This window comes from Typopeltis vanoorti, chromosome 26 (assembly GCF_054136105.1).
Source record: "Typopeltis vanoorti isolate ZY-2024b chromosome 26, IOZ_Tvanoo_1.0, whole genome shotgun sequence".
In the NCBI taxonomy this organism is placed as follows: domain Eukaryota; kingdom Metazoa; phylum Arthropoda; class Arachnida; order Uropygi; family Thelyphonidae; genus Typopeltis; species Typopeltis vanoorti.
In genome coordinates this window covers 8182390-8200157 of record NC_143574.1, presented here as the reverse complement: position 1 = coordinate 8200157, position 17768 = coordinate 8182390, and the positions used below count along the sequence as shown (strand labels likewise).

The window sequence follows — 17768 nt, the reverse complement described above, 5'->3', positions numbered from 1 at the left end:
TATGAGTGATAACAAAATAGATAACACTGAAATCTCATCATTTATTAAATGATTGCCAGAAATTTCACTGCAAAAAGGATTCCTTTTATGGATTTCCTTTTTAATATTGATAAAGGCCTTCATAACATATCATGTCATTCTGCTAGCTAAATTTTCCAAGCTGCCAATATATTATTTAAAGCTACATCTCTTTCTAATTTAACTAAAAATGAAGTTTTACTTCTGTATTCTCTGAAATGAAACATTAATATTATTATAAATAAGGATGAATGTGCTGTGATAATCATAGATGAAAATAAATATTTTAGAAAACTCTAGTTTATTACATGATCATTCTTTTTATTAGTGTTTCTAGCAACCTTACAGAATTAATGCTATTACTGATACCATAATAAAATCTGACTTCTTATTAATAATTACTCTATTCTCATTAATTATTATTATATTGAGAATGGTCAGGAAACTGGATTGAAAATTTTGTAGTTATTAAAAGTTATTTTTTGTGTAATTTTCATTGTCTTGTTAATTATGACTGAATAAGAATTTTCAGTTTTGAACTGAAACATACGTTGCCTATTCACTAAACTAATAGATCAAATTATCATTTGATTCCATTATTGCTTCTTTTAAACAGACTCCCCCCCCCAAAAAAAAGTCTGGAAATGGGAGCATAAAAGATCTGTATAGCAATTTCTTAGAAAACACAAATGCTAATATGTTGAACGGAATGCCATTCTAATCTTATGTGGATGCCACCAACTTAAATATATTGGTGCAGAAGATATCCCTTTCCCCATTTTTTATGAAATGGTATCATGGTTCTATTTGTGTAGCATTGCCTTTCAGTACTTTGTGCAGGATTAAGATGCAGACATAGAAAAGTGTGTGTGAGTGAGTGATGACCATCTGATGAATGAACAGTACATATGATAGCATTTACAGGAAAAAGAATTCATGAGGAAGACCTAGGCGATTGCATCTTTTGTTAAAATGATATCAAATATAAGTCAAATTTAGGTTAGTAAAAATTATTGTTTACCCAACCAGATTTTGTTGCATCTGTTTGTGATCTATTATTATCAGATACCTAATGTATTTTGTCTTACTGTTCACTTATTTTTTTTATTTCAGTATTTCATTAATACCTTTATGTGACATCTGACCTTTGGTTGAAAGATCTGGGTTCAAGTTCAAATCCCACTAATAACCTTTATAATGGCTTTTTAAACTGGAGGTGAGTTAACCATTCTCGTGGAGGTGGCAAAGTTTTCTCTTCTGTAGTACAAGCAAATCAGTTGGAAAACATAATACACCTAGAATATAGTATGGAACATAATACACAGTCCTCATAGTCTTAGTTACTTCAGTCTTAATTTCATCTGACCAACTCAAGATGCCCGTCTCTGGTTCTAGCATTAAGCCATCATTTAAAATATGTAAAACACCTCCAAACATCCTTATAGTATGACTTTTTTTCCCTACCTCTAGTCCGATGTACTTAACTGCTCTCTCTTGAGGATGCATGATATAATGATCAAAATTGTGAGTATAGCATTAATTCTCTAAAATGGAATGACTCATTAAATCATCTACTACTTGGGCAAGCAGTTAACCCATTATAACTTAAACAATGAAACATGTCCATGTTGAATCAGAAATATATATCATGAAATAAGAATGACAGTAACAGTGAAAAGATCTGATGATGATGTGGATGCAGGTTATCCAACAAGTACATCTGTTTGACTTGCTTTCTTTGTCATTTTCAGTTCATCTTTCATTTCTGCATTCACCATAGTTTAGAAATATTGCTAATTTTTTTGTTGGCAATTACAAGGTAAAATTTTAATCATAATGAACTCATAATTATTCGGAAGTATTTTTGTGTATGTTGCAGAGCCTGAAAAAAAAATTTCAAGCTTAGTGAACATACCTAAGTATTGTCATGCTAATTAAAATCCTTTTGCTCTTCTTGAACTAAAAATTGTGTCATAGCTTGTAATAATGAAACAAAACTTTCAGTATTTCTACCTGAGATTAATCCCATGTTTCTTTGTTAGTCCTTAAAGAAATTCATTTATGTGACTATATTATCATTTTTGATATCCCATTTCAACTGTTACTATCTCTTTCAAGGTCTCTAACCTGCTAAAAGTACTTTATTTATATATATATATATTTTTTTTTTAATTTATGCTGCTTGTGTTTTTATCCTCAAGAGAAAATATATCCATCTGCACCTCTTTCAGTATGCTGGGAACTTATTTACTTCTAGTGAGATTGCTACATTGGCAAAACAGACCACCATGATTTAGTTGCACTCTTTTAATTTAGAAAAAACTAAAAGAACTCTTTGATAAGAGCTGCTCTCTCTATAGTATGATGCCAGTGTCCAAGGCATCTTGTGAAGTTGACCTCGGTGACATGAAAAGCTGAAAAATGATAAAAGATTTTTAAACAAGTGGCAATTTTTACCTGCCTTTATCTTGGAAATTCCAAAAGTATTTCAACAACCATAAAAGTTTGTTTTTAACTCTTTATTGTCTAATATAATAAAGTATGAAATTAATTTGGAAAGTATGGCATGATCAAGCACCGCATGAGTATTTCATATTATTGACAAATAAGAATTGTGTTTTGTGTTTGCTAACCCTCATAAAATGCCACTTCACGTGGCAGTTTTTCAATTTAAGGGTTATTGTGTGTTATGGAGAGATGGTACTAATATATAATAATTAGACTAGTTTATTAGATTAAATGCAGTACCGTGATGGTTGTTATTCCTGCCACACATTACATAAAATAATTATATCTTGAATGGTTGAATTATTTTTGTATGAATAGATTTAAATGTTCATTTATATAAATGCAATAATATCACTGAATTTAATTATTTCATAAATAAAACAGCAGCAGGTTTGTTTTCAGCCTTAACAGGCACTATAAGATATGTTTTGTTAGTGACATTCTCCCAATGCCACTAACATTAAGAAACATTTTGTTATTAAAATAATAACATTTACTTATTCTAAATTTGCATGGTAGAAAAAGATCTGTGATTGTTTAAATAGTCTCTTTGAATTACTGTTTCTCTATGAAGTTGGTAAAGTGTCATCTTGGATACTTGGTTCTAAATTGATCATTGGTTTTTTTAAATAAGGATTCATTATATCAGTATTGTAGGTGGGCTCAGTAAGTAATCTAAGAACTATTCTAAAACATGGTTGAGGCCACTCCAGATCTTGTAGTGGTCTCAGCCAGGTGATAAAAATGATCTGCCATTTAAAAACAATTACAAACATGCTGCAGTTGAATTTAAATCCACTGCATATAGTTTGTAAAGCAGCTATAGGAATTCCCTAGAAATTACTGCTCATTTTGCAAATGATCTTTCAAGTTCTTATATTCATTATTTATTATAGACTATCCTTTCTTTCATGCTTACACTGTGATCAGAATACATTATGGAGCCAACTACCGTGTTAGGGCAAAACAGTTTAACATAAACCAAAATGAACACTCGATGTTTTGACCTTCATATCAAGGTATACACATATATATACACACAAGCATACACATATATGCAGAGAAACAAGCTGCACTCACCAGAGGTCAGGCCAATAATTGTTGTAACGGTTGGTCAGTAACTTTAGCAAACCTGTAGATTGTAGTGCAGCTTGTTTCTCTGTATATATATGTGTGTGTTCCAGATCATGACCTTGATATGAAGGTCGAAATGTCGAGTGTTCATTTTGGTTTATATTAAACTAAAGTTTTGCTTTAACACGTTATTGTCTCCATAATTTCCATAATGTATTATAGACCATCCTCTAACATAGCTTGGAAATAATAACAGCAAAGGGTAGAAAGCTATAAAATGTTCATACATGATCAGAGTAAAATGAATCTTAGAAATGATCAACTTTTTATATTATTCCTACCTATGCAAAGTTATTTGTAAATCTATAGTACATATTGTGCTGTGGGTGGGCTAAGGATTTTTAAGACTATCACAAACATCCATGCCATCGGTAGGATTTGAGCCCACAATCTTCTGATTGGAGGGTGGATGCACTTACCACTCGGCCAACCATTTCAGAGGCAGCAGTGCATGAGTCAAATGAACTCAACCAGTAGAAATATTTTTGCACCAATGTAAGACAGAAGGTAATGGTGTCAATCACCCAAAGTTTGGTATTTTGTTATGAATGACAACCACAGCTTGTTAGTTGAAATGCTTTGTATTACTTATTGCATTCCATATCAAAGCCTGGGATAAAATGGCTCATGGGACACTATATCACAGTTGTGCAGATTCCCACAAGTCCAGCTATGATTGTATACCTATTAACTCCAATAGGATTATTTTATGTTATGATACAAAGAAGAAACGGTTTGCTTACTCAATGCACAGGTGTCACATTTAGCCACAGAATATGACCAACACTACATTAGTTAGATTCTCATAAAGTTAGTGTAAGTACAACGTGGACTGGCCATTATTTCTGGTACACAGAATATTGAATGCCATGGCTTAATGGCACGTGGTAGACATTTTTGATTTCCCTTCACATCGATGGATTGTTTGATTGGTACATTCCTTTCCTGTTTCTTGTTTAGCTTTCTATCTCTGTCACATTGAATATTCATGGAATGTTTTGTAGTATGGAGTCAAAACTACACCAAGATAAGAAGACTTTTATTTGTATTTCCTACATTATTACTATAGTCATTATGATTATGGTGACTTTACCTTCAGCTTTTTTGGGAAATTGGATATATGTTATGGGTTTTATTTATATACATGTGTGTGTGTATGGAAGAAATTAAAAAATATTTTAATAATTTGTTTTGTATGCATTATGAGTCATTTTGTTTTTTTATATTAAGAGAGATCAAATTTTTGACTGCTCTTTTTAGGGGTATTAGAGAATTGTTTCCATGCTTAATTTTATATTCGACAGTTGGATATTTTATATCTAACAGAAATAAAACATTAAATATTCATTATGTAATTAAAATAAATCTGAACTTAATTTCTTTTTTCAGCTAAAAAAGGTAACAGAACAAATAAGTCTGCTTGCAGCTGAAAGTAGGAAACGAGACAAAAAAAAGAAAAGAAAGAAAAAAAAAGAAAAAGAAGAAGTAAAAGAAATTAAACAAGAGGATGAAGTCCCTCCACCTGAAACTACAACCACAGTTCCTCCTGGTAGCCAACCTCCACCTAAACCTCAGAAGTCTATCAAAAATAAAAACAATTCTTCTTCCAATAAACCAGTAAACCAAAACAATAAAGTTCCAAATCAAGCAAAAAGGCAAAGGGCAAATAGCAAATCTTCAAAAAAGAATAAGGCAGTTCTTCCAACATTTGATAGTGAAGATGAAGATAATGCCAAACCAATGTCATATGATGAGAAAAGGCAGTTGAGCTTAGACATAAATAAATTACCAGGTAACATATGACATTACTGTTTAATAATAAAAAGCAGTAAATCACATATGCTTTTTTTTTTTTAATTTAATTTCTTATTTATGAAATTTGATTTGGTGTTTCAGGAGATAAACTAGGAAGGGTGGTTCATATTATTCAGTCAAGGGAACCATCATTAAGGGATTCAAATCCTGATGAAATAGAAATAGACTTTGAGACTTTAAAACCATCAACTCTAAGGGAATTGGAGGCCTATGTTGCATCGTGTTTACGGAAAAAACCGAGAAAACCATATAGTAAGTTTCTCATTAAATATTTGTTGCAGTTGACTTTAGTAAAAAGTTTTTCATGTAATTGTGTATGATTTAAAATTTGTAATGTGAAATACTGTACTGCTTGATGGAGCATGTTATTTAACACTTAATTATTTTGGCAATCCCACCAACAAAAATTTGGAAACACACTGCACAAGCGGGGACATAAGTTTGCAATCCTTGCTGAAAAATCTAAATGTAATTTTACATCATGTTAAAACTTCCAGTATGAAAGATAATGAAAGCCATTAACCAACTAGTGAAATTTTTATTACAACTATAATATTTTTATGTTGTATAATAACTTGGCTATCAGAAAAAAATTAGGAAATTTACTACACAGTAAAATTCAAATCCTAATTTTGTTTTTGGCAGAGTGAAGACTCTACTCCTCTGTTATCGTAATTAGTAGGATATGAGATTCAACACAAATATATACATATAGGAGAAGACAGAATTTGTTGGTGAAGCATGATCAGGACTTAAATATTTTTCTGCTAGCTCGCTACTCACCTGAGAAAATAATTCACTAGTCAAGTGCCAGCCTGAAATACATGGTCACCTAATATATTATAATCACGTGTTCAGTCTCAGATCTGATTGATTTATAAGCTTTTATTCATTTTTACCCCCCCACCTAAAAATTAACAAAATTCTTCAGCCACCTGCATTGAAGCACTTTTTAACTTGAAGTTTGCCTACTGTAAGACAATGACCTCAAATGACATGCAAAAAAAAAAAAAAATCTGTGTGTGGTCTCTAGAGCAGGGTTTCCATATTATTACAGTAAAACCCCGTTTTTACGTTTTCCTGCCATATATGTCATTTTCTGTTGGTCCTGTCGTAAGGTCTATTCTTACAATATATTGTTTTCCCGCCATTAACAACTTGATGTGGACATTATTTCCTGTGATTTACGTTTTTTTCTCGGGTGGCAGTACTGATTTTTGAATAGATTTCTGCGGAAATATGCGCATTTCTGTTCCGAGATGGCGTTGCTTTCGGCTGTAAGTTTCGTTTCTACCATCACGGTGACTTGCATGCTTGAAGCAGTAATGTAGTGATGAGCGATACCGTGATTTTTTCGATCACAGTACGAATTGATATTGCAGAATTTCTGCTACGTAATTTAACGTGTGAAAGTTGCTTTCAAGTTGCGGTGGTGGATTATCCATGTTAGTAACATGGAGGGGAAAAAAAAAAAAATGTATTTCAGTAGAAGAAAAGATGGCAATTCTGCGACTTGTAGATTGGCATGCCGGAACACGTGTGCATTTAGCAAAAGATCTTGGACTCTCCATGTCCACTTTGAACACGATAGTAGAAAACAGGTCAAGCATTGAACTCAACGCAAAGCAATCAGGCGCTATGTCAAAAAAAAAAACATAAAGCAAAAACAATCAACAATTAAAGATTTTTTTAAATTAGATAAATATAAGTAATTCTAAATTCATTTATTTTCAGTTATTAAATTTTGTAATCGAGTATGTATAGACTCACATACTAGCAGTAAGTCATCTTTTAGCCTTTTTTTTTTTTTTTTTTTTACATTTCCTGCTATTTACACTTTTTTTCATCAGTCCCCTGAAAAGTGTAAGAAAGGGGTTTTACTGTATATAAATTTGTATAACTTGTAACTAGTTGTAACACACACACAAAATATATATATAAATAAATAAATACACTATATATATACACTCAGGTGAGTAGTGAGCTAGCAGAAAAATATTTAAGTCCTGATCCTATTTCACAGACAAATTCTGTATATACACTATATATATAGTATATTTATCAGTTTGTGGTGTGAGAATCCCATTCATTTTTTTCAGTTATACATACACATTTTCACTTCTAATATCTTGAATTACTCTTTTATGGAAAAAAAAAAAAAAAAAATCAACAATTTCTGTGCCTTTATGAATAAATGTTGAAAGTTTAAAAGCATAGCTATTCAAAATAATCATAAAATAAAACCTTTAGAGCTACATATGCATTAACTACATTAATGGATTTTCTGAATTCAGAATTAATGAGACAGGAGGAACCATTGATGATGCAGTGGCAACTAAGAACACAATAAAAAATAAAGCATTTAGGTTACATTTTTAGATTCCACATGAATAAATTATTTATTTTGAAGAAATAAAGAAAAAACTGCAATAGTTATTTTCAACTTTCCAACTTTCTGCATATTTCATCAATGAATAGGTCCACAAGTTAAGTATTCTCTATTGATAAAATTATACATGTACATCCTAGTCTCTTATTGGTCATATGCCATTATAGCAAAATTAATGATAATCAACAAAACATACATTTGTAATGACAGCATACCTCACCTCAATAGATGTCATAAATAAGATTTAAAAATAAAAAAAACTATTTATTACAAAACATACTGCCATTGTGTAAATAAAATTGATGCTCAAATTAAAATTAATTATTTCCTTTCCTAAACCACAAGCTTCTAGCATGATATTCCTATCCCCCACTCCTCCTTTCAAGATATTTTAAATTATTCAAATTAAGTGGATATTGAATCCAAACATTTCAAAGCTGAATAGAGAAACTACATGAGTGTCATGCCAAATATAGAAACTATACAAGTTTCGGTGGATTCAAACGCAAGCAAATCTTTCATGACAGGCGCGACTCGTGGTAAAGGTGGAGTAAGCTCCAGTCACTTTCCTTAGTATTTCCCCATAATGTAAAGCACATCTCCTTGCAGACATGTATGATACTATACATGGGGGAGGGGGGGGGCACTACCCAGACCAGTTTCGACCTTTGTTGAGGTCTCATCAGTGGATAGGTAGACCCAGATGTAAATACCCAGGTTGAAGTGATGCAGAAAAAGAGCCGAAAGGCTTCACTTCAGCGATGCAAAATTATTCAAATTAAGTGGTTATTGAATCCAACATTATTTCAAAGCCGAATAGAGAATTACAAGATTTTCTTGCCGAATATAGAAACTATAAAAGTTTTGGCAGATCCAAGTGCAAGCAAACCTTTCATGACTTTTATTTCAGTATTTTAAATTACTTTTTAATGTCTTAAGCATTTAAAAATTAAGTACCAAGAAAATCCTGGCAGCATAGTTTGGTCAGTAGTTGAACTATTGTATATTTTTTACTTATCTAATTCTACTCATATGAATACAGAAAATGTAAATATCTCAAACTTAGTCAACACATTCTTACTCAGAAAATATATAAGTAAATTTTGTTAAGTAAAAACATTTCCATCAGTGTATGCATGCTTCCTTGTTTTTTCTATTTTCTTTATATATTCTTCTATCAAAGGTCAGCGAACAAACTGTGTTCTTATGTTAATCTCAGCAGTTGTGCACTACTCTTTCCTGCCCACGTCTTGATGTTGTCAAACCATGATATTCTTTTTCTTCCTCTAGTTCCTTTCCCATCAATTCTTCCTACCAAAATAGTTTGTAGAAGTTGGTATTTGCTGTTTCTCATGATGTGGCCAAGATACGATGTTTTCCGTTTCTTGATTATTTGTACATTGGTTCTTATTGGCTTAAACCAATATAGAAAATGATGGTACAACATGACAAAATTTCATGCTGGCTGGGGCGTCGCCCGGTTAAACAAGGCCCCCGTTGTTTTCGCCAGGGAACCAGGGCAAAAAGTGAAAAGTCAGCTACTGGAACAAATCTGAAAGCACACCCAAACTCGACATCACCAGAGTTAAAGATCGGTACTATTAACATAAGAAGCCTGAATGGCAAAGAAATGGAGCTTGCTGAGGAATTAGATGAGTACCAGATCGACATAATAGGGGTGACTGAAACAAAAAAGACCAAAACTGGCGAGTTCTTTCTGAGCAATAAATACAAAATGTTATATTCAGGAAATGACAATCGAGGAAAAGAAGGAGTAGCCATAGTATTCACACAAAATATGAGACTAATCTTCTTGAATGGCAAGCAGTCTCAAGTAGAGTGATGTGGGCAAATATCAGAATGGGAAATTGGACAATGAGACTTATTTGTGCCTATGGTCCCTCAGAAGGTTCTACTAAGGTGGAAGTGGAGGAATTTTTTGATGTTTTAGAAAAAGCAACTGACACAATGTAAAAGGAAAAATTGGTCCTTGTTGGGGATCTAAATAGCAGAGTAGGAAATGATTGTCAGACATACAAAAATATTTTGGGAAAATTTGAAGAAAACCCTGCTTGATTCAGCCAGAGAGGCATGTGGTGAGGTTGTCTGCAAGGATAGAAAAATCAGAACTCCATGGTGGATACAGGAAGTTAAAGAGGCAGTGAAGGAAAAGAAGAAAGCATATCAAAAGTTCCTGGCAAATAAGTCAGCTTTTGCTCTTAGAGAATACAAAGACAAAAAGCGAAACACTGTGTAAAACTAGCTAAATAAAAGTAATGGGAGGAGTTTGGCAAGAACATAGAAAATAAATATCAAGAAGGTGGCAAAATATTCTGGAGGTTGTTGAAGAAGCTTAGAAATGGAGGAAAGAGTGCTGTAAAAGGAGTTAGAGATGATAAAGGTGATATCAAAACAGGAGAAAAAGATATCCTTGAAGTATGGAGTAATTACTTTCGAGAAACTGCTAAATGAAACAAGCAGTGATGATAACACAGTGGGGGGAAAAAACACTGACCAGGCATGCAGGGAAATACATATCCATACTTGAAGTAGAAAAAGCCATCAAAGGATTGAAATATGGAAAGGCGGCAGGAGTAGATGATATTCGACCAGAAATGCAGAAGTATGGTGGTATAAAAGTCTTACAGTGGCTGCACTGCATAGTTCAGAAAGCCTGGACAGAGGGACGAATTCCCAATGATTGGAGTAGAGCTCTAATAGTACCCATAATATAAAAAGGGGCAATAAAACTGAATGTGAGAATTACAGAGGTATTTCCCTACTGAGTTCCTGACAAGATCTATGCAAGTATACTTGAGAAACGGTTGAGAAGAATTGTAGAAGAAAAGCTTGGTGAAGAACAAGCTGGATTCAGGCCAAATAGAGGCTGTCAGGATCAGATCTTCACTTTACGACAAATAGTTGAGAAAGCATGGGAATATAACAAAGATCTGTATTTGTCGATCTGGAAAACATATGACAAGGTGCCAAGAGAGAAGCTATTCAATACGCTACAGTTATATGGTGTCAATGGGGCATTATATCAAGCAATACTTAGTCTTTATTTGAATTGTATGTCAGCAGTTAGAATTGAAGGAAGTACAGGAAGATGGTTTAATGTTAAATCTGGTGTGAGACAAGGATGTACATTATACCCTCTGTTATTCATTATCTATATGGATCACATTATGAAGGAAAGTGTCGTTAAACATGATATCAGAATTTGAGATGTTAATGTCAGCTCTTTTCTTTATGTGGACGATGTTATACTTCTAAATAAATCTGCTACAAGTTTGCAAGATTCCCTGACTAAATTGAATAGCTGTTGTAATAGATATGGTATGAAGGTTAGCATTAAAAAGACAAAGACAATGAAAATAGGTAAAATTGTTGAAAATGTCAACTGTGTTGTGAAAGGGGAACCTGTGAAACAAGTAAAACATTTCAGCTACTTAGGCATGATTTTTCTGAAGATGGTAAATTAAATATGGAAATAGAGAACAGAATCAACATGGTAGGAAGTCAATTGAATAAATTCATATGGAATAAGAGAGAAATTAGTCGGAACACTAATTATATTAAGATAAGTTAGCTGTATACAAGACAGTGTTCAAACCAGTTTTAACTTATGGATCTGAGAGCTGGGTCAGAAGTAAAACACTTGACCAAAGACTAGAGACCACAGATATGAGAGTCCTGAGAAATATGTGAGCAGAGGCGTGAACAGATGGCATCAATGGCAATATCATATTAAAAACGAGGATATTAAGGAAAGAACTTGACATTGTCAGCATCCAGGAATGCGTTAGCAGAGCTAATCTCAGGTGGTATGGTCACTTAAACAGAATGGGCAAGGAAAGATTAGCAAAACAAGTGTTCTCTGCCAGGTTGGCAGGAAAACGACCCAGAGGAAGACCAAGATATAGGTGGATTGATACAGTACAAAATGCCTTAGACGATAGAAATATAAGATCTGATAATGTTGGAGTCTTGACAAGTAACAGACTGATTTGGAGGAAAATTGTAGTTAGGAAGTTAGTAATGATGTAAATTTTTCATGTAGTACTATGATATCCTGCACCCCTTGAGGGTACATATCAGGAATTTGATGATGATGATTATTATTATTATTATTTGTACAAGATCTTTAGCTTTTCCTATGGATTTTAAGACATCTTCATTGGTAATTTTTTCTGTCCATGATATCTTTAGCATTCTTCTGTATAGCCACATTTCAAAGGCGTTGATTTTCTTGATGGTTGTCGCCTTCAATGTCCATGTTTCAACTCCATAGCATTCGGCATCTGACTTCCATGTTTAGGTCTTTATTGCAGAATGGTGTTCTCATTTTCATTAAGGACTGCCGTACAACTTCAATCCTTGTCTTTATATCTATTTCAGGATCCCACCTTTCATTAAGCCAGCATCCAAGATATTTGATGAAGAAAGTTTATTTTCCACTTGGTTAGAGTATAATAAATTTAGTTTAATCCTTTATCCAAGTGTGAGCAAACAAAGTTTGCGCCTGAAAGTATCTTCAGGACTGGGTTAAGGTGGTACACACCAGGGCAACTCGTTGCAAAGGTGGAGCAAGCTACCAACACTCCTATCCTAGTATCTCCTATAATGCAAAACACATCTCCTTGCGGATATGTCTATTTTGTTATGCATTAAGGGAAGGGCCACTACCCAGACCGGTTTCGACCTTTATTGAGGTCTCTTCAGTGGGAGCCAGGCCCAACGAGTTGCCCTGGTGTGTACCACCTTAACCCAGTCCTGAAGATACTTTCAGGCGCAAACTTTGTTTGCTCACACTTGGATAAAGGATTAAACTAAATTTATTATACTCTAACCAAGTGGAAAATAAACTTTCAACATCTTTCTCTAAATCCAGAGTAATTTATTAAAAAAGGGTGGCACACCAATTGGCAATTCCTATAGGTGGAGATGACCTGCAAATGCTTCTGCCTGATATCTCGACTTGGGCCTGGCTCCCACTGAAGAGACCTCAATAAAGGTCGAAACCGGTCTGGGTAGTGGCCCTTCCCTTAATGCATAACAAAATAGACATATCCGCAAGGAGATGTGTTTTGCATTATAGGAGATACTAGGATAGGAGTGTTGGTAGCTTGCTCCACCTTTGCAACGAGTTGCCCTGGTGTGTACCACCTTAACCCAGTCCTGAAGATACTTTCAGGCGCAAACTTTGTTTGCTCACACTTGGATAAAGGATTAAACTAAATTTATTATACTCTAACCAAGTGGAAAATAAACTTTCAACATCTTTCTCTAAATCCAGAGTAATTTATTAAAAAAGGGTGGCACACCAATTGGCAATTCCTATAGGTGGAGATGACCTGCAAATGCTTCTGCCTGATATCTCGACTTGGGCCTGGCTCCCACTGAAGAGACCTCAATAAAGGTCGAAACCGGTCTGGGTAGTGGCCCTTCCCTTAATGCATAACAAAATAGACATATCCGCAAGGAGATGTGTTTTGCATTATAGGAGATACTAGGATAGGAGTGTTGGTAGCTTGCTCCACCTTTGCAACGAGTTGCCCTGGTGTGTACCACCTTAACCCAGTCCTGAAGATACTTTCAGGCGCAAACTTTGTTTGCTCACACTTGGATAAAGGATTAAACTAAATTTATTATACTCTAACCAAGTGGAAAATAAACTTTCAACATCTTTCTCTAAATCCAGAGTAATTTATTAAAAAAGGGTGGCACACCAATTGGCAATTCCTATAGGTGGAGATGACCTGCAAATGCTTCTGCCTGATATCTCGACTTGGGCCTGGCTCCCACTGAAGAGACCTCAATAAAGGTCGAAACCGGTCTGGGTAGTGGCCCTTCCCTTAATGCATAACAAAATAGACATATCCGCAAGGAGATGTGTTTTGCATTATAGGAGATACTAGGATAGGAGTGTTGGTAGCTTGCTCCACCTTTGCAACGAGTTGCCCTGGTGTGTACCACCTTAACCCAGTCCTGAAGATACTTTCAGGCGCAAACTTTGTTTGCTCACACTTGGATAAAGGATTAAACTAAATTTATTATACTCTAACCAAGTGGAAAATAAACTTTCAACATCTTTCTCTAAATCCAGAGTAATTTATTAAAAAAGGGTGGCACACCAATTGCCAATTCCTATAGGTGGAGATGACCTGCAAATGCTTCTGCCTGATATCTCGACTTGGGCCTGGCTCCCACTGAAGAGACCTCAATAAAGGTCGAAACCGGTCTGGGTAGTGGCCCTTCCCTTAATGCATAACAAAATAGACATATCCGCAAGGAGATGTGTTTTGCATTATAGGAGATACTAGGATAGGAGTGTTGGTAGCTTGCTCCACCTTTGCAACGAGTTGCCCTGGTGTGTACCACCTTAACCCAGTCCTGAAGATACTTTCAGGCGCAAACTTTGTTTGCTCACACTTGGATAAAGGATTAAACTAAATTTATTATACTCTAACCAAGTGGAAAATAAACTTTCAACATCTTTCTCTAAATCCAGAGTAATTTATTAAAAAAGGGTGGCACACCAATTGGCAATTCCTATAGGTGGAGATGACCTGCAAATGCTTCTGCCTGATATCTCGACTTGGGCCTGGCTCCCACTGAAGAGACCTCAATAAAGGTCGAAACCGGTCTGGGTAGTGGCCCTTCCCTTAATGCATAACAAAATAGACATATCCGCAAGGAGATGTGTTTTGCATTATAGGAGATACTAGGATAGGAGTGTTGGTAGCTTGCTCCACCTTTGCAACGAGTTGCCCTGGTGTGTACCACCTTAACCCAGTCCTGAAGATACTTTCAGGCGCAAACTTTGTTTGCTCACACTTGGATAAAGGATTAAACTAAATTTATTATACTCTAACCAAGTGGAAAATAAACTTTCAACATCTTTCTCTAAATCCAGAGTAATTTATTAAAAAAGGGTGGCACACCAATTGCCAATTCCTATAGGTGGAGATGACCTGCAAATGCTTCAGCCTGATATCTCGACTTGGGCCTGGCTCCCACTGAAGAGACCTCAATAAAGGTCGAAACCGGTCTGGGTAGTGGCCCTTCCCTTAATGCATAACAAAATAGACATATCCGCAAGGAGATGTGTTTTGCATTATAGGAGATACTAGGATAGGAGTGTTGGTAGCTTGCTCCACCTTTGCAACGAGTTGCCCTGGTGTGTACCACCTTAACCCAGTCCTGAAGATACTTTCAGGCGCAAACTTTGTTTGCTCACACTTGGATAAAGGATTAAACTAAATTTATTATAATCCAAGATATTTATATCTTGAAACTTAATCGATATTTTTCCTATTGAGTGTCAGTTTCATTGATGAGGCTGGATGTTTGCTAATGATCATGTATTTTGTCTTGTTGATGTTTATATTTATTCCCATTCTTTGACTTTCTATGTTTTTTTAGATCCATAATGTTATCTGTAATTAGCACGGTGTCATTTGCATATCGTAGGTTGTTAACAATCTTTCCATTTATTGTGATTCCCTCTGGACGTTCTTCCAATGCGTTTTTAAAGATTACCTCTGCGTATATATTGAACAGGAGTGGTGAGAGCACGCATCCTTGTCTCATTCCTCTTTTGATGTTAATATCATGGTAATGTTGTCTAATTGAATGGTAGCTGACTGATTCCAATACAGATTTGTTATTAGTCTTATGCCTTGTTCGTCTAGCCCTATTTGTTTAAGGACTTCTATTAAGTTAGTGTGTCTGACTTTGTCGAATACTTTTTCAAAATCTATGAAACACATAAAGACACATTTCTGTTTTTCTATGCATTTTTGTATCAACATTTGGGTACAGAAAAGGGCTTCTCTAGTACCAAAACCATTCCGAAAGCCGAATTGTGTTTCGCTTAGAGTTTCTTGACTTTTTCTATAAATGCGATTCTTAATTACTTTCAAAAATATATTTAATGTTTGGCTCATTAGACTAATAAGTCAGAAGTTGCCACAGGAATTCACTTTGGGTTTCTTTGGGATAGTGATAAATGTAGATTTGAGCCAATCTGATGGAAATTCATCACTTTCATATATTTTATTAAATAGTTTTTCAAGAAGTGATGTTGTCTGGTTCTATTAATTTTAAAAATTCTGTTTGCACACCATCCGGTCCACTGACTTTACCTGTTTTACTTGATCTTATAGCATTCTCTATTTCGCATATCGTGATTGCTGGTCCTTGAATGTTATCTTTTATATTTATAGGCTTCTGTCTAGTATCATTGAAAAGTTCTATTACATATTTTATCCAAATCTGTGCTTTATTCTCTTCTTCTAGAACTATTTTTCCACTTTCGTCTCTTAGAGACACTATTTGCTTTTTTCTGAGTTTTCCAGAAATGGGGGCAGTGACCCCAGCAGGTGCTTATTTAATGGCGGCACTACTCGCATGTCACCGAGTTGTCATTGGGCTTTGTGAGGTTTTAAATGAGACAGAGTTGCCACTTCTGCTCCCCCACGACCTGATAGCTCAGCCGCTGTTGGTCTACGGCTGCTTATTCTCCAGATTGCTCTGCTTATATCGCAGCTAGCCTCCATATCTGAAGGCTGTTCCCTGATCCGCCACCTGGGTACACACCCGGTAGTAGTTAGCTCTGCCCTGCTTTATATATTAAAAAATCATATAAACAACCATTAGGAAAAGCAAAACTCGACAAGCAGGGTATTAAGCTTCTAAAATATCTTCTCTTTTCATCTTTTTAACTTTATTTACCATTATTTTTACTGACATGTTCCATTGTTGGCCTTCATAATGCAGTCAGAAGAATGATACATGCTCTATTTCGTAAGACCTGGATTGAAAAACTTGTCTAGGATGTAAAAAATGCAAGTTTTCAACTGATGGTGAATTAGCTTAAATTCTACAATGTCCACACTGTTGTGTGAATGTAATAGAATTTTCTTCCCAGAAATTCCAATTTTTGTCCCTCTCAAAATAAGTAAATAGTGTAGTGAACCCTCACTATAACAAACTTATGATTGAAGCGAACCTTGACATGTAAGGATGTAATTTTGCCTCTTTATAAGGCATTGATAAGACCACACTTGGATTACTGTGTGCAGATTTGGTCTCCCGGGTTCCAAGGGGATAAAGAAGCTGTGGAAAGGGTGCAAATTACAAATTTATATCTGGATTATGGGATTTATATTATGAGGACAGATTGCGAGTATGTGGATTACAGACTCTGGTTAACAGGAGAAAGAGGGGTGATATGATAGAGGTCTATAAACTTTTGAATGAGTGTTATAGCATTTCAACTGATGAAATTTTTTGTTATATGGAAGGTGGGGAGAGAACACGGGGGCATCCATGGAAGTTAAATTTATTTGCAGTCAAGAAAAGGGTAAGAGCTAGGTTTTTCTCCCAGAGAGCAGTGAGTGAGTGAGTGGAATAATTTGCCCTTAGGAGTAGTGAGTGCATCTAGTGTAAATGAATTTAAGGGAAAGTATGATAACTGGGTTGGGTAATTTACAGCCTCTCTCGATGAGTCCTTGACTCCCTGGAGGTCTCAGATAATAATAATGATAACCATAGGAATAGTCTTCTGTAATGAATTCTCTCTAGAATAGGATTATGCTTATGGAACTTTGGCTGGGGCCTTTTGGTAGTTTTATTGATTGAATTTATTATAATGGCATTTGCTAGAGTTGACTATAGATGTTTGCAACTGATAGGCATAACATACTTGCTTCACAGCTAAATTTTGCCTTGACATAATCTTAAACAATAACAGATTGCAGCATTGGGATAACTCCCAATGCCTCAATTTTAGTGTTTAAAGTAATCATCCCATAAATTTTACATTTACTGGCTTAGTGACTTTGTGAGACCAACCATTTATTTGCTCTCAAACCAGTCTGCTGGTTGAAGAGCAAAT

General features: G+C 34.9%; 1 protein-coding gene across 8 annotated transcripts in view; it reads left to right on the top strand.

The window, feature by feature from the left end:
- LOC150092301 (homeotic protein female sterile-like) overlaps positions 1-17768 on the top strand; it is a 579681-nt gene that overhangs the window by 371452 nt on the left and 190461 nt on the right. For all 8 annotated transcript variants that reach the window (XM_090415148.1, XM_090415149.1, XM_090415147.1 and 5 more), the window contains 2 exons: positions 5050-5452; positions 5557-5727. In XM_090415148.1, coding sequence (XP_090271274.1) covers positions 5050-5452; positions 5557-5727 — 574 coding nt within the window. The remainder of the gene's footprint in view (positions 1-5049; positions 5453-5556; positions 5728-17768) is intronic.